Source organism: Leguminivora glycinivorella, chromosome Z (genome assembly GCF_023078275.1).
Source record: "Leguminivora glycinivorella isolate SPB_JAAS2020 chromosome Z, LegGlyc_1.1, whole genome shotgun sequence".
Taxonomy (NCBI): domain Eukaryota; kingdom Metazoa; phylum Arthropoda; class Insecta; order Lepidoptera; family Tortricidae; genus Leguminivora; species Leguminivora glycinivorella.
In genome coordinates, this window is record NC_062998.1 from 3,978,756 (window position 1) to 4,006,649 (window position 27,894).

The 27,894-nt window shown below is 40.7% G+C and overlaps 1 protein-coding gene across 2 annotated transcripts in view; it reads right to left on the minus strand.

Annotated features, from left to right (window-relative positions):
- LOC125240808 (receptor-mediated endocytosis protein 6 homolog) overlaps positions 1-27,894 on the minus strand; it is a 60,398-nt gene that overhangs the window by 24,357 nt on the left and 8,147 nt on the right. The window contains exons 3-15 of one of the 2 annotated variants that reach the window (XM_048148926.1): positions 26,355-26,522; positions 25,995-26,207; positions 25,257-25,440; positions 24,250-24,441; positions 14,094-14,200; positions 12,878-13,012; positions 11,838-12,022; positions 10,745-10,862; positions 10,023-10,164; positions 9,442-9,545; positions 8,499-8,604; positions 7,925-8,048; positions 7,665-7,765 (exon numbers count right to left, since the gene is read on the minus strand). In XM_048148926.1, the coding sequence (XP_048004883.1) occupies positions 7,665-7,765; positions 7,925-8,048; positions 8,499-8,604; positions 9,442-9,545; positions 10,023-10,164; positions 10,745-10,862; positions 11,838-12,022; positions 12,878-13,012; positions 14,094-14,200; positions 24,250-24,441; positions 25,257-25,440; positions 25,995-26,207; positions 26,355-26,522 (1,879 nt within the window). Of the gene's footprint in view, positions 1-7,664; positions 7,766-7,924; positions 8,049-8,498; positions 8,605-9,441; positions 9,546-10,022; positions 10,165-10,744; positions 10,863-11,837; positions 12,023-12,877; positions 13,016-14,093; positions 14,201-24,249; positions 24,442-25,256; positions 25,441-25,994; positions 26,208-26,354; positions 26,523-27,894 lie in introns of both variants that reach the window. The other variant, XM_048148925.1, reaches the window with a different exon arrangement.

The following is a 27,894-nucleotide window of genomic DNA, read 5'->3' on the forward strand; positions in this document are numbered from 1 at the left end:
CTGTCTGTCTCCGGTGACATTTTGCTGGGACGTCAGTCTTCCGCGACCACGGCCAGTGCAACCTGGCCGAAACGTTGGGAAAAAAGGTAAAAATAATGTTAATTAATCGCGTTCGACCTGTATGTGACTTTAAATATGTGTACAAAGCGCGGGAACTTAAAGTGTTATATCATAAAACATCTTGATAAGGGATAAGGATAGGGTTAGCGATAGGGATAGGGATAGCGATAGCGATAGCGATAGCTATAGCGATAGCGATAGGGATAGGGATACGGATACGGATAATATGGGTATCGTTAGAGGGATACGGATAATCGGTCGGCGGTCTCTTACAATCAATGTGCTCTAAGACGATCGTTGTTTGCTTGCTTGAAGATTACGTTTGCGATAAGTATAAGCAAAATGTAAAAAATTGTAAGGGATAATAGAAAAAAGTACTTTTTACCCACCGATCATAGTGTCGAAATACGGGATATGTGGGATGTTTATAAAAGTTTCCCCAGCGTGATTTAGCATAAAACCAATGTTTCCTAAAATTTTCATAATTTTTCTTTGGTAAACTTCGAAGATAAGGGGGGGGGGGATTTTTTTTTACATTTTCCTTCAAAATTCTTTTTTTTTTCCACAACAAAAAAATTATAAAAATAGTTTATTTACGTTCAATTTGAGCTCTTTCTAACGATACCCCACTTGACCTAGTAACTTGAAATTTACAGTTTGCCCCCCTTTCATTTTAGCCATTTTCTACAATTAAAATAATAAATTAAAAAAAAAATATACCTTCTATTTGTTCACAATGTTCACAACTATTCCATATTTCAAGTTGATAGCACTAGTAGTTCTCGAGATATTTAGGAATGTGACAGACGGACAGACGGACAGAGTCGCACCATAAGGGTTCCTGTTGTACCTTTTTGGTACGGAACCCTAAAAAGTAAAACGGGCATTAGCGAAGGCTCCCGTGCTCGCGCACTTTGACGAGGGGCGGCCGACGTCGGTGACGTGCGACGCGGCGCCGGGCGGCGTGGCCGCCGTGCTGGCGCAGCGCGGGCCCGACGGCCGCGAGCACGCCGTGCTGCACGCCTCGCGCACGCTCAGCGCCGCCGAAAACAATTACGCGCAGATTTGTCGAGAGGGTTTAGCGGTTATCTTTGGGGTCACTAAATTTCACGATTATATTTTTGGCAGGAAATTTACGCTGGTCACAGATTGTAAACCGTTAGCGTCCATATTTAGCGAAAAAAAGGAATACCGCTTATGGCAGCGAGCCGACTCCAAAGATGGGCGGTAATATTAGGCGCATATAATTATGAAGTGAAATGCATTGGTACCCAACATAACTGCTTAGCGGATAGTTTGTCTAGAATACCGGTTACCGGTCGATACGTACCTACATTTTGTAGAAGACTCGGCCCCGATAAATTACAAAATAATTGCGAAGAACACCGCGACGGATAAAAGTTTACAACTGACCAACGCGATTAAAACAAATTGGTTGTATTGTAACAGCGTAGACCTCAAGCCTTACTTCAATATTAGACAAAATTTGAATATCGAGCAAGGTTGCATTTTATATGGCCATCGTGTAATTATTCCGACTAGTTTACGAGAACAAATTTTAAGAGCGCTTTCAAAAAATCTGCTTGCTCGCATTTCGACGCCGGCGGCGCTGGCGTGCGCCTGTGTGCAGACGCACACTATAACCAGAAGCATAACGATTGTAGCCTGCGGTACAGACATAGCGTGCGATCCTCTTCGAACCAACCTTACGTGCGGCTAGAGCGAAAGGGATAGCATTCATGGTCGGTACCGCCACGCCGTCAGTAGCGTTGCGGACTAACCATTATCGATACTTGCGTAAAAACACCACCATATATATTACATATTTGCATACATGATTTCGTGCATAAATACTTGACCTTTTAGTTTAATTATTAAACTTATCACAGTTTTTTTTATTAAAACGTGTGTAGCCTTGGAAGAAATAAATTAAAAAACTTTTATAATATAATAAATTGTGTATATAATATTGTCTTCTGTCACCGCGATAGTTACTCATGAAATAAATTTATGGAATCAGATTATATCGCGTATAATGAATATAATCCGTTTTCTTAGTTTTATTTCATTTTGTATATGATATGTTTTCTAGGTTCTTTTCGGTGAAGGAAAACATCGTGAGGAAACCGGACTTATTCCAATAAGGTCTAGTTTACCCTTTGGGTTGAAAGGTCAGATGGCAGTCGCTTTCGTAAAAACTAGTGCCTACGCCAAATCTTGGGATTAGTTGTCAAAGTGGACCGCAGGCTCCCATGAGCCGTGGCAAATGCCGGGATAACGCCAAGGAAGATGATGATGTTTTCTAGGTACATATATATAATGGAACTAAGATCGGTTTTCTTTAATTTTAAGTAGTTTTTTTTTATATTTAAAATGTGTTTTTAGGGTTTCGTAGTCAACTAGGAACCCTTATAGTTTCGCCATGTCTGTCTGTCTGTCCCTCCGTCCGTCCGTCCGTCCGCGGATAATCTCAGTGACCGTTAGAACTAGAGAGCTGAAATTTGGTACCAATATGTATATCAGTCACGCCGACAAAGTGCAAAAATAAAAAGTGGAAAAAATGTTTTATTAGGGTACCCCCCTACACGTAAAGTAGGGAGTGATTTTTTTTTTCATTTCAACCCTAACGTATGATTTATTGTTGGATAGGTATTTAAAAATGAATTACTGAAATCGTTTTTTGATAATATTAATATTTTCGGGAATAATCACTCCTAAAGGAAAAAAAGTGTGTCCCCCCTCTAACTTTTTAACCATATATTTAAAAAATATTTAAAAATCACAAAAGTAGAACTTTATAAACTTTCTAGGAAAACTGTTTTGAACTTGATAGGTTCTGTAGTTTTTGAAAAATATGGAAAACTACGGAAGAGCCGAGCGGCTATTTACCAACGCGGCTTTAAAAACCGGCCGAGAGCGTGTCGGGCCACGCTCAGTGTAGGCACTGAGCGTGACCCGACACGCTCTCGGCCGGTTTTTAAATATTATGTTGTTTTAATTGCATGGAGCACAGGAAGGTCCACATATAGGTATTAGTTTTTTGTAAGGAAATACAACTCTACGCTACGCCTACCTGCTTTAGTTGACTGTTGACACACTGAGACAGTGGATGCGCCAGAGTATAAAAGAGTGATTACCATCTCTTGTCAAAGATCTTGTTGAGACGAATCAAACGAACCCAAACACGAAGTGGTTTCAAGACCTGGTCGTGGAATACTCTTGACTACCTTCCAGCTTCATCATCAGATCCTGGGTACCATCTCTTGTCAAAGATCTTGTTGAGACGAATCAAACGAGCCCAACCACAGAAGAGTTTCAAGACCTGGTTGTTGAATACTCTTGACTACCTTCCGGCTTCACCATCAGATCCTGGGTACCATCTCTTGTCAAAGATCTTGTTGAGACGAACCAAACGAGCCCAAACACGAAATGGTTTCAAGACCTGGTTGATGAGAACTCATGACTACCTTCCGGCTTCATCATCAGATCCTGGGTACCATCACCTCTTGTCAAAGATCTTGTTGAGACGAACCAAACGAGCCCAAACACGGAGTGGTTTCAAGACCTGGTTGATGAATTCTCTTGACTACCTTCCAGCTTCATCATCAGATCCTGGGTACCATCTCTTGTCAAAGATCTTGTTGAGACGAACCAAACGAGCCCAAACACGAAATGGTTTCAAGACCTGGTTGATGAGAACTCATGACTACCTTCCGGCTTCATCATCAGATCCTGGGTACCATCACCTCTTGTCAAAGATCTTGTTGAGGTGAATCAAACGAGCCCAAACACGAAATGGTTTCAAGACCTGGTTGATGAGAACTCATGACTACCATCTGACTTCATCATCAGATCCTGGGTACCATCTATTGTCAAAGATTTTGTTGAGACGAGTCAGTAACCTAAAATGATATTCAATAATAAATAATACTTACTAAAAATATTAGTCAAGTTAATTAGTTAGTTACCAAAGTCGTCAACCCAAGGATCAAAGTTTTCGGTCGCAGTATACATGCAACAGTACAGCCAAACACGCACACAAGTGCGGTTTTGGACACGGCGGGTGCCGCACACAATGACAAAATAACTTCGCGATCGTCGAGCCGCGTGCGGAGCGGACTAACATACGTCCTGCCTCTACAAGCTCTGCCGCGGTACTGACATCGCAAGCGCGCGTAACCGGTAATAAGGAGGCATTTTTAAAAAATCGTCAAAAATATTAAATTGCAATTAATAGAAAACTTTTGCATAAAATCTGTTTGAGTAAGCGTTGCAGATTATTTTTATATTAAAACTACTTCAAAAACACGTAAGTTTTCGAAGAAATTGACACTTATTCTGAGGTGATTTCTGAAACAAATTGGATTCATCATATCCTCATTTACTCTATTCTAAAGCCTTATAACAAAGAAGTAGTCTCAGAAGATTGTAGTACAGGATATACATAATACAAATTTACCACTTGAAGCATTCAAAACTATCCAAATTTTACAAATTAGACGGACTAAGTCAGCACTTTTCGCGGGTTTTCCTAAACATGCACCAGAAAAAAAATCATAATTAATTAAGTGAGTTAGTTTTTAAAAATCCAGTCTCACAACATGTAAGTTAAGAAGATGTCCTAATCGAATCCTGAACTTAATAAGTCTTTTAGATGACGGAAAGTGTAGCATTTTGCCGACTAAAACTATCAATTTTACATTATTACGACGTTTTCGTTGAATGCCCTCTTAAATCAATTACACGAAACTCACCAAGGTATGGTGAAATGTAAGAGTTTGGCGCGTAACTATGTGTACTGGCCAAACATCGATGTTGACATCGAGCGTGTGTGCCGCGCGTGCGACACGTGCCGCGCGGCGCCCCTGCACCCGTGGGTATGGCCACAAGAAACGTGGTACCGCGTACATTGCGATTTTTTCTCATTAACGAATAATACACTTTATTATTTCGTTATTGTAGATGCTCATTCGAAATGGATCGAAGCGTTCCGCGTGCCGGGCACCTCCGCCAAAACTACGATCTCGAAATTGCGCCATATTTTTAGTCAATTCGGGTTCCCGCTCGAACTGGTATCGGATAAAGGGCCACCGTTCAATAGCAATGAGTTTAGGAGTTATTTGCAAAACAATGGCGTTCATCATATAACAGTGACACCTTATAAACCTAGTAGCAACGGATCCGCAGAGAACTGCGTAAAAATTGTGAAAACAGCATTAAAAAAAGCTATACGTGATAAGGTTGACCTAAGATACGGCAATGGAAGATGTCTTATTTATTTACAGAGCAACCCCTCATACGATTACTGGCAGGACACCGGCGAGCCTAATGTTAAAGAGGGAGGTGCGTACCACCTTTGACCTACTGCGGCCGAGTGTGAGCGAGACGGTACGACGTAAGCAAATCGAGCAAATTAATCATAAGAAAGGTTTTTTGAGAGAATTCGACGTAGGAGATCGAATATATTTTAAACTTTATAAAAATAATAATTTTGCGTGGGAAACCGGTACGGTATGCGATCGCATCGGTCCACTGACGTATTATATCAAAAGTGGCGGTAAAGTATTTAAAAAACACATAGACCAGCTGCACCGCGATTACTCGATCGTGTCAGACGAGACGAACGAATCTAACGATGTCGCTATCGATGGTTATGCAACTGGAGCGGCCCCCAATGAGTCATCTCTTGCGCCGGAGGAGCAGAACGGGTCGCCCGCTTCCGCGTCCGCGTCCGCGCCGCGCCCGCGCCCGCTAGCCCCGCGGCAGTCGGGGAAGCGCGCTCCTCGCCCCATCCACCAGAGGTACCGAGGTCAGACGACACCCACCTGCCGAGACCTAAAAGGACTCGCATTCCACCTAAAAGATTTGGTTTCGAAATACTAAACCATTCGGTTTCACTTTTTTTTTTAGACCCATAGCACCCATATGTACGTCATATTTATTACCTTTTTGTTTAATGCAAAAGTAACATAAAACTTGTATTAGTTTACCGTAGATATATTATTTGCTAAATGATTAAATTTAGACCGTATGCTCATAACGGATAAGGTTCTATGTTGTATACCGCTAAGCTAATACCGCTAAGTATCTGCTCGTACTATTTCTTAATTTAGACGTTTTTTTTTACACATGGTTTATATTGCTTACCTACTCAACTACAGGTACCTGTAGTATGTAGTAAATACCTCTATATATATATATATATATATATATATATTAGTTTAAGATATTTTATGTTAAGTAACTAAGCAGATGTAATTGTGTATTGCTACAGCTGTTTCTAAAATTATAAAAAACTATGAAGGGAGAATGCTGTATGTTGTATGAAATGTAGGTACTTTGGTTTTATTATTATATTGGTTATAAAATAAATGTCAGTCTCGAATTGCGTGTGTTTCATTCGCCGTCCTTAAAAGTCTTTCCCCAGTATATACCAATCTTGTTAAAAAAAAATCATGCATTTAAGGGTTAATTCCATATTAGCAAGTCGTTCAAATTCGTTTTGACAGTTCTTAAAAAGAACCTGATTTGACTAGAAGGCAAGTAGCCTATAGAGACCAGACCAGACCATTAACAGCTTATCAAGCTTATGTTACCTCAGCTTTGAGATATGGCGTCATATTTTGGGGTAACTCTACAGATCGACTAAGAGCTTTTAAAGCCCAGAAAAAATGTTTACGTTCGATGTGTAATTTACAAATAGATGATACATGCAAACCACATTTCATTAAATATAATATTCTAACATTGCCTTGTCTGTATAAAAATCTTTGAAGTAAGCCGTCTATGTCAAAAATAATATTAGCCAATTCTCTGTTTCCAATAGTGCTCGGCGATGTAACCAAGTTTACATCTTTTTGCGAAAAGTATTTTCGGTATGGCACCTAAGATTTACAATAAATTACCAAACAACATACTAGAATTAGGTGACATAGTAGATTTAAAAAAAGTCTATTTAAATTTTTGGCAATATATAGATATATATATAGAGATATATCATTTAAATTAGGTTTAGTCTTAGGTCTTATTTGTTTAATATTTGCTGCATGCGTCTATGTCAAAAATAATATTAGCAATTCTCTGTTTCCAATAGTGCTCACACAAAATAAAAACGGCTTTTTTGCGAAAAGTATTTTCGGTATGGCACCTAAGATTTACAATAAATTACCAAACAACATACTAGAATTAGGTGACATAGTAGATTTAAAAAAAGTCTATTTAAATTTTTGGCAAGGAAAGCCTACTAAAGAATTTCTCTCCGATTCTGAATTGTAGATATATCTTTAAATTAGGTTTAGTCTTAGGTCTTATTTATTTAATATTTGCTGCATGCTCAATCGCCACAAAAATATTTGTATGCCTACAGGCAAAGCATAGCGACACTGACACAACTCCATGTAATCTATATGTACCTATGTTTACAAATAAAATATTTATGATTATGATTATGCAATCCGCCAGCGGCCTAAGCAGTGGCAACATATGAAAGTGTCACACTTATGCAGCCTTCTTTCTGTGTTATTGCCGGTGATTGTATACTCGCACTGCTGGCTAAGGGAGCCGAGTTTTAGACCGTTTTCACATAATCCGATCTGATATCTTACCTCTGTGTTCCGATCGCTGTCCGAGGCGAGAACGTCCATGGACCACGCGGACTCGCTCGCCGTCTCGGACACGTCTGGCGCATTCGTGTTGGCCACTACGTCTGCAAATTAAACATTATGCCATAATCTCTTAGTTATTTGTGTGACTGATACATAATGAAGAGCGAAAAGACTTTGCCTAATGTTTGGGATCGTTTAATACTATGTAGTGTTTTGCCATTACTTGTTTGAAATATGTCAATAACAGTTTCCCCACTTACTTTGGTTAACGGCGACCAGCGTGTGGTCACACGAGTCCCCGATAGTCTCCGAATCGGAAGCCAGAACGTCGGTACTCCATGTGTCCGACATGATGCTCACTGTTTCGTCACCTTCCAGAAGTTTCTACAAACAGAAATTCATATGGCGTGATTACACTGCGTGGATTCTAGATCAAATTGATCTGTGTTTTTGAGCTGTGTCAAATAATGAGGAAAAAAAATTATAAATTACTAAGGAAATAGTTATCATACGATATCATATCATTCTTTATTGCAACCATGTTCATATTACATAGGATGGTATTCAGATATTATAAGGTAGGTACAGTCGGCCAAGAAAGGTATACCACTTTTCGATTCTATTTCAAACACATAAGGTCGAAAAGTGGTAAACCATTTTTTTGGCCGACTGTACATGATACCCTGTTACGACATGGCAATAATCTTAAAAAACTACTGATAATTACTTTTTTTTTATCTAGTCGTCATCCCTTTTTTGTTTAACTTGATTCCTTTACACGAAGAAGAAGATAATAAGAGGTTATTTATTGGTCAAAAGGTTGTAAATAAATACCTTGATCTCGAACTTGCAGAACTTGTCTTCGATATCGTTCCGGGTCTGTTTGAGCAGCTTGGCCTGCGCGCTGTTCGCCTGGCTCACTGGGACGTTTTGCGGTAACCTGGACGATATCACGGTTTTCTTAGTAGAACAATCAAACACGCCTGTGTTCAAGGGCAAATGCCTACTTGTTCAATTGCCGGTTGAGTGTTATTAACGGCCGAGCGGAACAAGGCCGGATAATACGAAAGCTCCCTACGAAGACGGCAAACCCTTGCATTTCTCTAACATGGTATGAAAAAATTTCATCAACTTTGATGTAAATTTTTAAAGTCTATGGCCATATGTTAGGATCCTTATCAAACACAGACGAAGCGTTAAAAAAGGCTTCAAAATAACACTTTAAGTTCTCGCGCTTTGTACACATATTTAAAGTCACATATACATTGACATTGGGGCATTGATTGATGACTGTTAGGTTTGCTGATTCCAGAAAGGTGTTTTTTCGCTCCACCCTATTATATAATGTAATGTGTTGTAAATTGTTAATTGTAAATTTTATTTAATGTAATTTTTTATTTTTATTTATTTATTTTTATTTATATAGGTCGAACGCGATTAATTAACATTATTTTTACCTTTTTTCCCAACGTTTCGTCCAGGTTCCACTGGTAACGTTGGGAAAAAAGGTAAAAATAATGTTAATTAGTAATTCCGTTCGACCTGTATGTGACTTTAAATATAAAGGCTTCAAAGTCAAAAGGCGCAACTCCAGAGAGCTTAATGTCGTATCACGCTACGTGAATGAGCGTTTCCACATTATCCGATCCGATATTGGCTATAGGATCGATACTTTATATTAAAGGCGCCATTTTTGATTTTTGTCTTTGACATCCAGCCTACATCCGATTTTGGATCGTATAATGTGAAGATTCTCTGAGTATAGTCTAAAAGTTACCGTCTAGCCGGCTCGCCCGCCGTGTCCCCGTCCGTGACCTGGGACGACGGGGTCTCGCGGCCGGAGATGTTCGGGCTGCCGCGCCCGCTCACGTTCGCCGACACCTGAGGGACAAATGTACAATTTAAAAATTGTACAAAAAAAAACCGGCCAAGTGCGAGTTGTACTCGCGTTGTAAGGGTTCCGTACACTACAAGAAGGGCTTAAGCGCCTCCTTTTGAACAAAACGAGACAGAAATAAGTTTATATGTATTATTCAAACGCGCTCACACAATTTCGAGAGATTTGATAACTCCTTGCAGCGGCAGTAAGTGAAATTCGTAATTTGTGTTTTTTTTCTTTCGTCCGACTTACGAGCAGGAGCAGCAGTTAGGAGCAGGGCATAGCGAATGATATTCCGCTTCGTATAGTAGGGCACAGCACAGTGGATATCATCTCGCTCGAATCTAGAGCAGAGCGCAACTGGGGAAGTACCTCCGCCTTACAGAAGACCCCAGGCTCCCATGAGCCATGGCCAATGCCCGGATAACGCAAGGACGATGATTTATTTTGTGAATGACCCGTTTGTTGAGTGCTCTTACCATATCGGAGAGGTTGTCGTTCTGGTCTTCTGTCTCCAACTCCAAACTTGAAGTGACACTGTGGTTGGATGCAGCCTCCGAGACTGCCTCCAAGTTGTCCGACGTGTTTCCTAGCGACACCTCGTCGTGGGACACGGAGAATCTGAAACATACAGTTTTATTAATGCTTGGGTTTAAAAAACACGTGACAGAATGGTACTGATTATCACCAATATAGATCATAATGTTAGAGTTCTAGATTAAAGAAAAAAAAATTAAAGACAATAGAAAACAGAAGAGGCGTACTAGTTGGACATCTGCTACGACACGACCTGTTTCTCAAAAACATCGTAGAAGGAAAAGTAGAAGGAAAGAGGGGAAGAGGACGACCTAGGAGAAACTATTTCACCCCAATTAAAGAATAGGTTCAGGCCATGTCGTACCAGAAGGTGAAGGAGTTGGCAGAGGACCGGACGAGTTGGAGATTGCTCCACCGACAAGAGCACAGCTCTTAAGTTAGAAGAAGAAGGTCATCTTGCGACGAATACCAGCGGCGGCGGCCGTTAATACCGCCGTCAGTTTGCCTTAGTCACCTTATACGGCACCCACGGGACGATACAGGCGGTGCTATTCTTTCTGATGCCGCACCACACGGCACAACAGTGACAGGTTAAGAATCTCAACACTCTTTGCTCCCGTGGGTGTGGTAGACGACAGTGGGATGGGTGTGGGCAACTACAAACCTGGTTCGCTTCTGCACGGGCGCGCCGGGCGCGGCCTGTAGCGCGGAACCCGCGTCTTCCGCGTCGCCCTCTGAGCCTCCACAGTAGCACTCCAACACTTTGGACTCTGGGACCAAACCTGAAACCAAAGAACAATAGTGCGTGGAGTCAAAGAAGAAGTGAAACTTCGTGACATAACCATAAAAACATTCTGTCAAATGATTGTCACGTTTCTGCGTTTAGTTACTTCCATCTATTTACTGTTTTAAATATTTTACATAACTAATTATTCAAATTACTGAAAGCATAAACTCATGAAATACGGACAAGTTAAAAATTTTCACTTAATTCTCGGTTACAACCTCAAGTGCCGTAGCCGAATGGCATTTCTGTGACGCGAAACGAAAACGAAACGCCGCGAAAGGTAGCCTGGCTCTGTCGCGCCAACACGCAAGAGCGATAGAGATAGATATCTACGAGAGTTTCGTTTCGTGATCGTTTGTGCCATTCGACTACGTACCCTGAGCTGCATATAATACTAGAAAGCGAACAAGCCGCCGACGGACGTGATGCAGTTGTTATCTCATTGAGAATACAGTTGTCGTTGTGTGCGTGCGTGATGACTCGACTCGATGATCGTTCGCATGTACACAGACATGGAAATGATGCGCGTGTATTGCTATATAGGAGCGTCCATTTACAAGTGTGCGTTGGTTCAAGAACTTTCAATACATATCGCCCGACACGTTCAGTCTCCTTATATCTGTGGTCAAGATACTCTCATATTTTTTATTATTATTATAAATGGGCTTACTCTTTGACCACAGACTAGCCAAAGGCAAAGACGTTGCCTACGATGGAGTGAGCTTGCCCAGAAGATGCCTGTTCACCAGTGGCGTAGCGTTGATACAACTCCATTCCCAACGGGTTCCCTAAAATTCTGCAGTATCTTAAGAAGTCCCTAAAAACAGATCCTAAAAAACCCTCCGGCTTTACCAACAAAAATTTTCCACGCGTCGCCACTGTGTTCACCCTTGACTTGAAGGTTGCCAGGTTATATGAGGGTTTTCTAACGCAAATATTGATAGGGTAGTAACTAGTAACTATTACTTACCCACGTAGTCGCTCTCATCCTGCCTCGCCATCTGTATGACATACACTTCCAGCTCTGGTTCCGATATTTCCGTGGCTAGGGAGGTGTTCGAGCTACTGCTACGAGGCAAGCGTGGCTTAGGCACTTTGGCTAGGATGCTCTTCTTTTGCGTTTCTGCGGCGTCGGCGGGTTGAGGCGGTGATTGTCTGTAAATAATTAAAACAAAAAAAAAATTACAATAGAGTCTAACCTAAATCTAAAGTGTGTCCCTTTCTATCACACCAATACATCGGAAAGGGACAAACGAACTTTATATCGGGTAGATAATTTGAGTGTACATGAATAAGGGGGTAAAAGAGTAGAAATATTTGACTACGCGCCATATTGCGGAATTTCATTAGAACTATCTTCTTCATACTATACTGAACTGTCGCCGCATATCAGAATAACAGCGACAATAGTCATAAATTTCTGGTCAGGCTTTAGAAGGATCAGTTGGAAGTGGAAAATCTAGGCGAAAACGACATTTTCGTGTGTGAGACCCTGAGAACAAATTGTAAGGCCCTCAATGTCAAACTATTGAAGCTCATACAAGTGTGCTGAGTCCACGCTGCATAGCGGGCACAAGGGCCACCCCGCCCCACTGCACGCCGCGCCGACTGAGTGTCCACTCAGGCCGATAGTCCACTATCATATGTTTATCATAGAAATATGATCATAGGCAACATGCTGTCCTGTTTCTTCACGTTGGAGAAAAAGGGAGGCATCGGCAGGGAGGGGAGGATACAGACGTATGATCATATTTCTATGATACACACCACTCACCATTTAGTCTCACCTGGATTTACACTCAATGAAATAATTGCTAGCTACCATTAAAACTATTATTTATTTGTATACGTTACTGCAACGACATAAGGTTTACCAATAGACAGCTATGTCACTGTAAAGAACTTTAAAGCTTTGTCACAGTAAACTTCAAATTGGACAGGTAATCGCAGTAAGCAAATTTAAACCCATCATTCAAAATGACAAGGTTTTAACACACTATTTAGTCTCACCTGGGTTTGCTCAAGTCAGGCATCTTCCTCAGCAGGTCGTGCAGCCTGCTGCGGTAGTTGGGCTCCATGGTTTGCAGGAGCGCGGCCAGGCTGGACGCGCCGGCGTCCGATGAGGACGAGTCGCTGCCTGACTCACTGCTGAATAAGGAATTTTTGATGATTACAATAGAATATAAGAATGTATACTGAAGTAAAAAGCCAAGATAGACGTGAGTTAGGACCTGGTGACACTTACTTTACAGATATACATTCAATGAGGAGGCACACTCAAAGGTTATGACTGATGGCGCCACCTTATTAGTCCATTGCACAGATAAAGAATTTCATACGAGAGCGAGAAGATGATTTTTTTTCTCTCTCTCACATATGAATGACAGTGACATGCCTAGGCACTTGCACAGGCGCCGCCTGACGGGATAAAATGTAAGTGTGCCTCCTTATTGATATGAGAGAGAGAGAGAGAAAAAATGCAGATCTGTATTTAACTTAGTGTTTTAAATTAATTTAGAGTACATATCGTCACTACTTTGGAAAAAAAAACTCTTATCTTTTTCTGTCAATGAAAATAAAAATGTAATAAGTATGTATAGGATGCATGTAGAGTTACTGCGTTTTAACTTTGAGTAGAAATGTGGGATACAAGATTTTTTAAATTAGTGACGATATGGCGTTATGTTATCGCACTAGTAATGTAATGAGCTCATTACGCAACTATGTCAAACATTTAAATGGCCATGTGTACTGTAAAACGTAGTACGATGCTCGTGCGAGGAGAGAATTTGAAAAAGTGGCGATAATTTAAAATACGACCAAAGAACGTGTTTTAAATCGACACGATTCCCTTCGGTCGTGTTTTAATTTATGAGCGTGCGACTTTCGATACGGAAGTCGCGGGTTCGAACCCGGCTCGTACCAATGAGTTTTTTTGAACTCATGTGCGAAATGTCATTTGATATTTGCCAGCCGCTTTTCGGTGAAGGAAAACATCGTGAAGAAACCGGACTATTTCCAAAAAACCTAGTTACCCTTCGGGTTGGAACGTCAGATGGCAGTCGCATTCGTAAAACTAGTGCCTACGCCAAATCTTGGGAGTAGTAGTCAAAGCGGACTTCAGGCTCCCATGAGTCGTGGCAAATGCCGGGATAACGCAAGGAGGATGATGTCACTCGTTTCGAATTCCCCCTTTTCCGCACTTGTAGCGTAATGTACTAATTACCTGTAGGCAGCGGCGTCGGCAGGCCCGGAGCCACTGGACATCTCCTCTGACGTCACGCTCGGCGTGTTGTTGTTCAGCTTCGACGATATCCGTTTCAGGAACGTTATCTATGTAATAAAAGTTCCATTATTTATAGAAATAGAAGAAAATGTTTATTGGTGTTAAAAAGTTTACCTATAACATTTTAAGGCGTTATTCATAAACGCTTTATAAATGTAGTAACCTGTAATGGTGGCAACACTGACTTTCTAGAAAGCGCATGCTTATGTATCGAACTGTCAAAGACGTTAAAGTTTAATAAACCGTAATTAATTAATTTAAAGTTTTATTTGACTCCAAAATATAATAATAAACCTGAATTCAATCATCCCGTCCAAAGTTTGTCATCTACTTTTTCATCACACCCGCACTTTAAATGTGCTATTGCACGCAGGCGGAGCGTGAGTTATAGAAAAATCATCCCCCCAAGGGAATAATGAAATTTCTTGTACCGTACTTAACTTTTTTACATCTATTTAGATATTTTTTAAATTGCAAGTGTGATGAAAAACATTGTGTGTAACTCGGGGAGTATGAATATTACTAACTTGAGTCTTTAAATCGCTCCAGCAAGCTGTCACGATTTAACTTACTCTCGTTAGTGATATTCAACTTCCTCCCCTTGTCGCACAATGAGTCCTTTATTATAGCGCACCATTGCATGTGAATAGTCAGTTGACGTGTTTGTGTAAGACCAGCAGGGTTAGCACATGATTGCCGCGAGAGTATGTCGCCGCGAGATAGACCACACGTTTTCTTCTAATTGCCTGTCGTGTACGCTCAAATCGATTGTCCTCTGAGGACTTTGACGTTTTAGGCATATTGATGTAGACGCAACTCCTACGAGGCGCGCACACTATATTTGAGCCGTTTTATTATGGATCCTGTGACACATTTCTGTTTATATAACCTTGTAAAGACGTTTTGTCACACCAATGCCTTTAGAGGCCTTAAAAGTATACAGTTAACATTTTTATGTTAAAACTAAAGTTTTAAGTAATATCAATAGCAAATTATTTAGTGTTACTAAATAAATTACATTATAATTTGATATGAACTTGTGTGGTGACGTTTTACAAAAGTTACTTCGTTAGGTTAGTATCAACTAGAGAGGTGGTTTATCGATACAATAAGTTCGATAACAGACGTGAGCGGATTGAAATTAATGCAAGTTAAGTTAAAGCATGTATATTAACAAATAAATTACTTATTTTTGAATTTTTATTTTTATAGCGATAAAATTGATAGAAATCCATTATTCAAAAATGTCATTTAAATATGAAATAAGTATTCAGTAGTATGCTTCATATATCCTAATTGTGTTTGTAAGTTGACAGTTGACATTAATTCAGTTCAAATAGTTAATAAGTTTATTAATGAAGAACGTTTTAACTGACATGGCTGTTTATATAAAAGGTACTTAATAAAAGTATCGATTCTTTGGCATCACCACAAGAAACGTCATTCAATGTGCCACAGGACCCATAATAAAACGGCCCGGGAATAGTGAGCACACGCAGAGCGGGGCAGCACTGCACCTGTCTCAGGCCGATAGTCCACTATCATATGTTTATCATAGAAATATGATCATATCTCTGTATGCCTTCCTTTTTCTCCAATGTAAAGAAAAAGGACGGCACGTTGCCTATGATCATATTTCAATGATAAACATATGAAAATGAAAAATTAAAATGATTTATTGGTTACACAGGTTGTACATAGAAACCAAACAAGAACCTTCTTTTTAAGTAATATAAAATACTTGTGCCAGAAGGCTCCGCTCTTCCATTACTTTATAGGGAAGTTAATCATTATACGATGTATGATGATATTGATGATGTATTAATACGATGATTAATTGCATAGTGCATAATACTGTTACATTGAATACTATTGCTATATTGTTACATTGAAAATTAATTAACTATAGGGTCCGATTGCTAGACAGAGATACGTGAATTTCATGAATAATATTAATATAATTTTATTAAATATGTATTACTTGGCCCTTAAATGTATAGTGATGTATATATGCATCATATATTTGTACATTCTAACTGTAGTAAAATTTTTCCTAGTGTTAAAAAAACATTGTCTATCACATACATTAATTTCTCATTAAAAGAAGAATCATGCATTTAAGGGTTAATACTAATACTTGTTCACACAACACAATATATATACGTTTACCCAAGTACTCGTACGAAGACCGGTTGACGACACATGACGTCACACACATACGTCACGGCTCCCCGCGCCGCGTACCTACATTAGACTGCACCTTACAGCCGAAGCGGCTACACATATATCTGTATAGATTCATTAAAATACCTAAACTACTTGTACCTAGTTATTAAGTTAATTAAAAGAAAAATAGTACTATCCTGGAGTTCTTCATTCTTCATAAGAAGATCTTACATTGAGGAGTACACCGAACATTTTGGCGACCAGGTTACTGTTGCTATGCGGGCGCATAGCACGAATCTGCAATCTACTTCACAAAGGATTGACGGGAGAAACGGAGCTGCATTGTAACCACCGAGATCTAGAAGAGGAAGTGAAATACCTACCAGAAATTCTGATACCTAAGTGCCCAGTATTACCTAAGTGACGTGTGCTGAAGCCGACTTCTAGAACAAAAGGGAGGTTAGCCCGTTCCTTATCCTACCTATTTATTTGTTGTGTTAGCCCTGTAAAGCTTCGTTTGTGCGAGCAGATCTCATTTATTTATATTTAAGTGCATAATTTTAAAGCTAAAGTATCATTAAACTCGCTTACCTACTCAAGGTCAACGCACTTAGCAACAAAAAATAATCACTAGCTCACAGTTAAACCATATTTAATTGCACATTTTCCTTATTTACGTTGCTATCTGCTGTAAACTAAAAGTAAGATTTTAGAAATACAAATTATTGGTATAATTTGCAATTGCATTAGCTATTTAAAATCGAGTTATAGGTATACCTACCTACATTACGCCTTTGTGCTTAAATATTGCATTCATTTTATGAAATTAAAGTTAATAATCGTAGAATCCTTAACTATCTTGCATCTCTTAGCTCAATTAGCTATTGCAAATAGGTTTGTTTACGTAAGTTATAGTATTTCGGCCGAATATTCCAGGATAACCCGTCCTGCGCCCGCGCCGGCCTGCCATAACCTGCGCCGAGTTAACCTAGTTCTATTATCCTGGTTTGGTTATCGGCCGGTGAGACGTGCAGCTGTTTCGTATAAGGAAAACGTACATAAAGGTATTTATTGCACTTTTATTGAACGGCTTGACCTATATTTGTAATTAGTTTACAATATGACTGACAGAGAATTGAAGGCAAAGAGAGCATCGATTAAGGGTCGATTAACTACATTTAGAAATTATTTAGATGAGTTTAAGAAATTAAAGCAGGTTTCTAAGGCAAATTTAAATGAAATTAAATTAAGATTACGGAAAGCGGACTTGTTATTTGAGGAATACGATAAGATTCAGACTAACATTGAAGTGAGTGAATCCAAGGTTAAGCAGGACGGACCACCGACCAGCGAGCCAGATTTTAGTGAGCGTGAAAATACAGAAAAGTTATTCTTTTGTGCAATTAGTCAGGCGCAGGAATTGATCGCGGCTAATGAGCCTCGCTCCTCGCTGGACGGGGGCCCGGACGACGACGCGCGTTCGTCCCGGAGCGGAACGGACGCGGGCGGCGTGCGACTGCCTACTATACGTCTTCCTAGCTTTGATGGTTCTACCACGAAATGGTTAGAGTTTCGCGATGTGTATATATCAATTGTACACAACAATGATAATCTCAGTGATATTTGTAAGTTTCAATATTTAAAAGCATCCTTATTAGGAAACGCAGCGTCTGTTATCCAATCGTTAGAGATATCGGCGGCGAATTATACCGCGGCTTGGAAATTAGTATGCGATAGGTTTGATAACAAGCGCCAGCTTATTCATACTCATCTTAAGTCACTTTTTAATGTGTCTTTGTCAGGAAGGGAGACTGATAAGTCGTTGCGGTTTCTAATTGATCATGTTTCGAAACATTTGAGGGCTTTAAATAGTTTAGGTGAAAAAACAGATAACTGGGATACACTTATAATATTTATGTTTACAAGTAAATTAGATACTGCTACTTGTACGAAGTGGGAGGAATATAGGAATAGCTTAACGGAGAATCCTACTTTGGACAATTTTTATGAGTTTTTACGTCAGAGGGCCGATGTGTTGGAAATGATTTCGGCGACTACTGCTAGCGAGAAAACAGATAATAAGCAGATTAATTATAAGCGAATGGATAAGGCGCAGAAATCATTTGTTGCCGCGGCAAGCGATTCTAACACATCGAGCAATTCCAATATAAGTAATACGCGAGTTTGTCGCATATGTAATGGGGATCATTTAATTTATAACTGTGAAAAATTAAATCAAATGTCAGTCGATGAGCGAAATGCATTGATAAAAACTTTGAAGGTGTGCATTAATTGTTTCCGTGGCGGGCATTTTGCACATCAATGTAAGGCAAGTCCATGTGTTATTTGCAAGCGTAAACACAATACCCTTTTGCACAAGACTATGACGTCAGATAAACAGAAGGACGGAGGTGAGAAGGAGTTTGTGTCTGCGCCCGTAGCATTAACAGTCTGCAGTGATACTGAGGTATTGTTGTCGACTGCAATTGTTTTAGTTAAAAATGAAAAGACAAATACAATGCATGAGGCTCGTTGTTTTCTCGACTGTGGTGCTCAATCTAATTTTATCTCTCAGGCGCTGGCGGAGAAGTTAGGCTTGCAGGGTGAGGATGTAGATGCCAACATTACAGCTATTAAGGAAATATCCTTTGATGTTCAAAAGCATTGCAAGGTTGCCATTCAAGCCCGTAACAGCAAAAAACCTTGTGCGCGTGTTGATGCCTACATTCTCTCTCGGATAATGAAACCTTTGCCAGCAGAAGAAGTAGATATTTCTAACATTGAGATTCCTCAGAATATCACACTAGCAGACCCAGGCTGGTACAAACCTGCTGAAATAGACATATTAGTCGGCGGGGCGATATTTTGGGATTTAATCACCAATGGCAAGATTAAGCTTGGGCCCAATAAACCCCTATTGAAAAATTCTGTATTTGGATGGTTAGTAGTAGGACAAACGATGCTAAATAATAATATTAGCACAAGTAAAACGAAAACTGAGCATTGTGGTTTCAGTAGAGAAATACGCAATCAGCTAAGTAAGTTTTGGGAGTTGGAGGAGGTCCCAACTGTACCAGTGTTGTCCCCAGAAGAGGAGGCGTGCGAAGAACACTTCAAGAAAAACACACGACGCTTAGCTGATGGCAGATTTTGCGTCACGCTGCCCTTGAAAGATCAACCAGATGTTCTAGGTGATTCATATAGATTAGCAAGAAAACGGTTTGATTCTTTAGAGCAACGATTTAGAAGGCAGCCTGATGTAAAATCACAGTATGTAGATTTTATCAACGAATATGCTCAGTTGAATCATTTGTCAGAGAGCAAGAAGCCTGAAAAAGCCAACTTTTTGCCCCACCACCCAATTTTAAAGGAGCAAAGTGAATCTACAAAGTGTAGAGTCGTTTTTGACGCGTCAGCTCGCACTGATTCAGGCTACTCACTCAATGACATTCTCATGGTTGGTGCTACGGTACAAGATGACATTTTCTCTATTCTAATAAGATTTCGTCAGCACGTTTTCATATTCACAGGAGACATAGAGAAAATGTATCGTCAAGTTATCGTGGAACCTTCGCAGAGACATCTTCAAATGATATTATGGCGTGAAAATGAAGGCGAGCGCATGAAGTATCTAGCCCTGAATACTTTGACGTATGGCACGTCAAGCGCGCCATTCTTAAGCACGAGATGTTTAGCCCAACTGGGATATGAATGTAGTGATCCTTTGATAAAGCAAGTAATTGTCCATGATTTTTACGTAGATGATTTAATAACTGGTACCGATGATGAAGGACAACTGTTAAAACTTTATCAAGGGGTCAACAACACGTTGAGTTCAGCTCACTTTAACTTGCGAAAGTTAAAAAGTAACTCTGAGCGATTTCTTTGTGAAGTTATGGAGACAAATAGTTCTCAGCATCAAAGTAATCAAAGTAACACGTTAGGCGTAGAGTGGAACCCAAATGCTGACAGCATATTAATAAAATGCTCTAAAATTCCAGCGATAGATAACCATGTAAAATACACTAAAAGGGCCGTCCTATCTGTAGCTTCAAGTATATTTGATCCTTTAGGGCTGTTGAGTGTATGCGTTATTCTATGCAAAATCTTTTTGCAATCGTTGTGGTCACAGAAACTGGACTGGGATGAAGAGATACCCCAGGCACCAAACTGTATCTGGACCAGATTTATCAACAGCATTCATTATTTAAAAGAAATAAGTATTCCACGCCACGCCAGCTGTAGAAACGCAGTTGAAATTCAAATCCATGCATTTTCGGATGCCTCTTTAAAGGCATATGCAGGATGTATTTATTTAAAATCAGTAGATGAGTTAGGAAATTGTACTGTTCGGCTTTTGTGTGCTAAAACCAAAGTCACACCTTTGAAGGCCACAACTATCCCAAAATTGGAACTTTGTGCAGCTTTACTAGTTTCGCGTTTATGTGAAAAGGTTGTGCAAGCTTTGCGCTGTAATATCACAAAAAGATATTTTTGGTCAGACAGCAAAGTTGTTTTGGGTTGGTTACGCATTCCTACAAATAAGTTATGTACTTTTGTGTCACACAGAGTCGCTGAAATAAATGATAAGTGTTCGAATGCTGCATGGATGTATGTCCCTTCCGCTCAAAACCCCTGCGATCTTGCCTCACGAGGCGTGTTTCCAGATGAACTGCAGTCATTGTCGCTGTGGTGGGAGGGACCTGCATTTCTGCAGGATACAATTGATCAGTGGCCAGCGCAAACTGACGCGATAGAAAAGCGTTTGCCTGAGTTACGTGTATGTGCGGCAAGAGTTGAAAAATCGACACAACCGATAATCGACATGTCAAATTATTCTAGTTTTCTGAGACTTAGGAGAATATTTGCATACGTGTGTCGATTCATCAATAGCTTGCTGCATAAACAAAATGGTGAAGCTAGCAGTTCAATAACCGTGGACGAGCTTGAGCAAGCAGAGTCCAAGTTAGCTTATTTGTCACAAAAAGAAAGCTTTCCTAGTTATGAGAGCAACAATGGAAAGTCTATCGTTGGCTCAAGTAAATTAACTCCTTTTATTGATGACTCGGGGTTGATTCGAGTAGGGGGAAGATTAGATAATTCTGATTATGATTTCGATAAAAAACACCCTATACTCTTGGATGCTAAACATCATTTTACCAAATTATTATTTCGATATTTTCATTTTAAACTTTTACACGCGCCACCACAACTTCTTCTGTCAGTTATTCGCGAACATTATTGGCCTTTAAATGGCAGAGTACTTGCTGCACGTACTTATAATAGTTGCACTCGTTGCATAAGAATGAAAGGAGAAGTAGCTCAGCAAATCATGGGAAACTTGCCAGCTCAACGGGTTACGCCTGGACATGCGTTTGAGGTGGTAGGTACTGATTTTGCTGGTCCATTTCTTGTGAGTGACAGGAAAGGCCGTGGTGCAAAACTCCTTAAGAGTTACCTGTGCGTTTTTATAGATTTTAAAATAAAAGCAGTTCATTTGGAACTCGTAAGTTCTCTGAGCACAGAAGATTTTATTTTAGCATTGCGTCGCTTCATATCTCGACGAGGAATGCCTCGAGAGATATTTTGTGATAATGGGAGAAATTTCGTAGGCGCCAATCGGGAGATAGGCGAGTTTCTCAATGCTGCTTCCAGTTCTGTGTCAGATGCATTTGTAGACGATAAGATAGTTTTTCACTTTTCACCTGCGTACGCGCCAAATTTTGGAGGCCTTTATGAAGCAGCTGTTCGCTCAGCGAAATTTCATATGAAAAGGGCGTTAGGCAATACTCACTTAACATTCGAAGAGTTGACATCTTTGTTCGCACAGATTGAGGCCGTCCTTAATTCTAGACCCCTCTGTCCAATGTCATCCTCTCCTAGTGATTTAGTCCCTCTAACCCCTGGGTATTTCCTCATTGGAAGACCCCTTGTGTCGCTACCGGCACCAGATTTGCAAGATGTCAATCCTAGTCGGCTTCATCGATATGCGAGGATTGAACAGGCAAGGCAACACTTTTGGTCGAGATGGAGCCAAGAATATATCTGCGAATTGCAGCAACGTACCCGATGGCAGCAGCGGCGCCCCGACATTAAGCCCGGTCAAATGGTCCTTATAAAAGACGAGGCCACATCACCACTGAAATGGCCATTGGGACGAATACAGGCAGTGTATCCTGGTAGTGATGGAGCAAGCAGAGTCGCAGACATACTCACCGCGAAGGGCACGATTCGACGAGCCATCAACAGGATATGCCCCTTCCTTGATGAAGACCAAGCTTAAAGCCAAGCTTTAAGAGGCGGGAGGATGTTCACACAACACAATATATATACGTTTACCCAAGTACTCGTACGAAGACCGGTTGACGACACATGACGTCACACACATACGTCACGGCTCCCCGCGCCGCGTACCTACATTAGACTGCACCTTACAGCCGAAGCGGCTACACATATATCTGTATAGATTCATTAAAATACCTAAACTACTTGTACCTAGTTATTAAGTTAATTAAAAGAAAAATAGTACTATCCTGGAGTTCTTCATTCTTCATAAGAAGATCTTACATTGAGGAGTACACCGAACATACTAGTACTATTCACACAATGTAAAACTTTATGGGCAAAATTTAAAATTTAAATTGCTATTAGTTACTTATTATAAATTGTTATTTTAACTCCTGTGAGCAGCTATTCAAATGTTAACGCGGGTTAGAAGTCATTACCCCTGATAGCCTGTGCAGTCACTAGACTCGCGGCACAAGCTGAGTCTCGAGCCTATTGTCGCACCTAATATTTAACTGTTGGTAGTTACTTAGTTATTTTAGTCCTCAAAGTTGTGATCATAGCTAATATAGACATGATTGTACTGTATCATAGCGTAGCTTACTCTTAGTTGCATGATAGAAATAAATACTTAAGTAATTGTACCTTAAAATTATTTGCGACAATAAATGACTTTTTATTTATTTATTATTATTTGTATGTCTTTCCCATCACGGAACAATGGTGTTCCGAACCTTTGGGGGGCGTGCGCGGGGCCGAAGCCAACACGTAGAGGCCCTTTCGACACTTTAATGAAATGTAATGGGTACACCGAGCGGATGTTGCCCTTGCCCGTATCATGGTACACACGCAGAGGCAACACCCGCCAGGGTGTAAGGACTATTTGAGAGTTAATGGAATCTAAAATGAACTGGTCTATTTTGATGAAAGTGATGGACTAATTACTGGGCTATGGATAAAAAACCGGACGCCTGCCTAATAAAACGGTATCCAATTTTATTTCCGGCAGACGGTGACGACAAGATGGGCCCCCACAAAAAGCGACATCCAAGATGGCTCAAGGGCAACACCGGTGTGAGAACTCAAGGGTGTCGAGAGGTGTACACCGCTTTCTGCCCAGTGGCTGTTAAGCCACTGCACCAACTCGCGTCTTATGCAAATTTTCACTTCCACCCCTGGGGCATGTAGCCCTAACGACCCCACTCTGGACGGTCAGCCAAGGCAAGCCAGAGGTAGAGAGTACTGTCCCACCCACCCGCCTTACGGGTAACAGAACTCCCCAGGAGCACTCGGGTACGTGGGGTCGCTGTTCCCCAACAGCTCGCCACAAGCTGCCCTGCACTGCCGATTGCACTGGTAAAACTAATGGGCGATGGGGTCGTCACATCCCTACGCCTTTATTATTATTATTATTATTTTGAATCTTAAGCTTATACAGAATTTAAGGTGATAAAGTAATGAATTAATTAGATATTTTAATATTTTGTGTAGGTACAATGTCATGCCTATTTACAAAAAAAAAAAAACAATCTTAAGCATGCTTGTGCGTGAGTGAGAAGTGTGTGTGTGTGTATGTGTGTGTGTGTGTGTGTGTGTGTGTGTGTGTGGTGGACATATGATAGTGGACTATCGGCCTCACACTCACCAGGTGGTGGAGCTCTTGCGGAGTGTAGAGCGCGGCGGCGGGCGCGCAGGGCGCGTCGGTGCGGGGCGCGGCCGCGGGCGCGGGGGCGGCGGGGGCGCGCGGCGCCAGCGCGTCCCCGCACACCCCATCCACCAGCGCCCACACGCACGAGCGGGGGAAGAGAGAGTACAGGTCTGTCAGCTTCGGGTCCACCTGGAAGAAAAATAGTCCAAATGCTGTACTTAGTATAACCTAAAAACAAAACTAAAATTTTGAAAAAAAAAAAACCGACATAGTGGACCGATTTTCATGAAAGATGGCTAAGAACACTCCCGACTAATTCAGCTTTAAAAAAATCTAAGTCGGTTCATCCGTTCGGGAGCTACGATGTCACAGACAGACAAACACGTCAAACTTATAACACCTCGTCGTTTTTGCGTCGGGGATTAAAAACTTAAAAAGGGCTTAGTGTAAGTGCGTTTTCACATCATCCGATCCGATATCAAATGTAGGACCGATATCCCATACATTTAAGCCGCCATCTTTGATTTTTGCATTTGAAATCTTTCCGACATCCGATATCGGATCGGATAATGTGAAAATGCACTAAGGCGTGTCGCTCAGTAGGCTCGCCATTGTGCACGCTATGCAGAATGGACTCAGCACACTTGTATGAACTTCAATAGTTTGACATGCACGCCGCACGCCCCGCCCCGTACAACAACCAATATGAGCGTGCACGGGCCTTACACTTAGATGCAGACGTCATCACACTAGGTAACGAAACACCTTACTCACCTCGGCTCTGCAATCTACCAGTATTGTCAGTCCCATAAGCTTCCAAGGGTGTTTGTCTATAGAATCTAAAACAGCTAGATGATATTTAGCTATTAGTAAATCCTCTCAGTGTGCTTTCTCAGACTTAGCACTTGCAGGATCTCAAGACTCTGAACGGAGAATATGAAGCGACTGACACCTTTTTTTTTACTTAAGGCAGATGCGAATACATAAGGCCTATTTAGACTTACCTCAGTATGCTTGCTAAGGCACAGCACTTGCAGTATCTGCGCAATCTGCATAAGATTAGTGCGCGCTATGTAAGACACGGGGGCGTCGACCACGCCGTGGGCCTCGGGGTTCAAGATGGCGGGACAGATGAAGTGGTTGAGCACGAGGTCTGTGCATAGGCCGTGCAGCTCGCTTTCTGGTATTCTGTACACAAAGTAAAACTTCGGAATACGATTTATGTTGTAAGCGGTATTGAAGTGTCATTGTAATTGTATTTCTAATTTTATTACAGATGTAGTACGAAAAGGGTTTCCTTCGTATTTTTCCGGATACGTTCGTATTTCTAATGCTAGTTCAGTCAATGTCAGTACCTACATCTTGTACTGAGACTGACTGAAATAGCATGACACGTTCGTACGTAATTTTACAAGCTTACATTTTACATCAAATGAACGTTTTATGTATCTGAACTTACAAGCTAAATTACTTAGGGTAAAAACAAACAAAAGATAGTCGCTCCCATGTAAATAAAAGAGACTGAGCAGTTGCTAGGCGACGAATTATAACTCGTTCGCTTTTGGTGGGACCAGTGCCTTAGGCCCAGCTCTGCTGATCAGGCACAGACCGGAAATGGGCATAGGAACTTAGTAATGACTGTGCTAAAGTTAAAAATGTCTCGATAAATTTTTATTACCCGTTGAAATAGTATAACTATACAGTAAGGGTTAAAGGACTATAATATTCAATTATTCACTTACCTTGAGTGCTGTTTAATAAGATGAACGCTCTGCTGTATCAACCAAGCAATAGAGGCCGGGAAGTTGGCCCAATGTTCGCGCAGGGACGTAATGAACTTGCTGGTCAGTTGGAACAGACGCTGCACGATCCATTTGCGGTAACGCGCGACTTTAGCGTTGTATTCAGCTGTGTTGGATTGGCCGAATTTCTTTACGCGGTCTTGGGGAGAGAATCTGTGGACAAGACAGTGGTTATTCATTATGAAAAAAAATGTATGTTGTCACTGTCAGGAACTGCGGCGCCGGCGCGTGTCTCACGCAATATAGGAATACTACGTATTTGCAAGAGTGGAACAATCTAGAACAGGCTGGGATCCTTACCGCTCCATGGCGCGGTCAGGATGGATGTCCAAGAAGAACTCGTCCTCGTGCAGAGCGGCCATGACGGGAGCGTTGAGCGCGGCCACGAGGAACTGCCGCGCCGGCGCGTGTCCGTCGCGGAACACGCCGTATAGGGACGCTAGGGCGCATTTGCCGGAGCGGAACAATCTGGAACACGGTGTTGTGTCATACATTTGAAAGAAAGAAAGAAAACGTTTATTTGGTGTATTAGAAAATTAACCAAAATGGTTGCCATTTCGAACACCAATGACTTTCGTCATTCGTAAATGTAACCAAATTTTGCTTTAACTTTAAATTGTCATAACGAAAAAGAATTAGGAACTAAAAAACAAAAAGATAATTCGCAAAGATAAATCAATTCTCTCGATTGATTTCTTCACAACTTAATGAATAATTTAATATAGCTTGTCTAATTTACGCTTATCTATGATGAAATAGTTATTAAAATAGCAGTTTTAATATTGAAATATTTAATGTAAACTGAGTAGGCCGTAAGAGAACTGATAGCGATGCTTTATAGTAAAAAGTAATTCGCAAAGACAAGAACGAAAATGACAAACAAATGTTTAATGCTATTCAAAGTAACATGAATGTGACTTGTTAAGATACAGCTTCAATATTAATTTAAAGTTTACAGATAATTTCATTATTTTTTTTTCGTCATTTAACATAACTACCCTATTTTTAGAAAGAGCTCTCATAATTTTTCTTATCTATTGTAAAAAATACTCTTCGTAGATTAAATTCATAGATGTAAAATGCACAACTGATCTCTAAATTAAGTTTAGGATGTATTAAGTAAGTTACATACGTACACAGTACACATATATACATACAATCACGCCTGTTTCTCAGAGGGGTAGGCAGAAATCACGGATTTCCATTTGCTACGATCCTGACAAACCACTATCGCTTCACACAAGTAAGTTCATTATATACGTTACGAGTATATAACTGCGCTTACATTGTCAGCTATCAAGCTATTCGCAGGGTAAACTTTCGCAAAGCAAAACTAACAGAAACGGAGTTTCCATTATTGAAATTTCCAATAGAATGGGTACCTAAATGAAGATTAAGACGATTTCAATACAAGTTATATAACTTCGCCTGCACTGTTAGCTATCAAGGCTCGCTATTGGCAAGGTAAACTTTCGCATAGCAGAACTAACTATAATGGAATTTCCAGTATTGAAATCTACAATTGATGCGCTTGTCACGGAATCGAATTCCAAATGAAACAGGGGGTTTAAGGCATTGGTCCCACCAAAAGCGAGTAGAGACCCGATGATAGCGCGAGCGACTTGAAGTTCGTCGCCGAGTGATGAACTATCAAATCGCTCGCACACTCCTTTATTAAGGCCTGATTTAGACGGCGTGCGAACTCGCATGCAATTTTAGTTACATTGCTGGTTGTTGAGGTGACATACAAGTCAGCACAGCCATCAAATACCGCAATGTAATACAATTCGTATGCGAGTTCTCGTACCGTCTAAATGGACACGAGAGCTACTATCTTTTG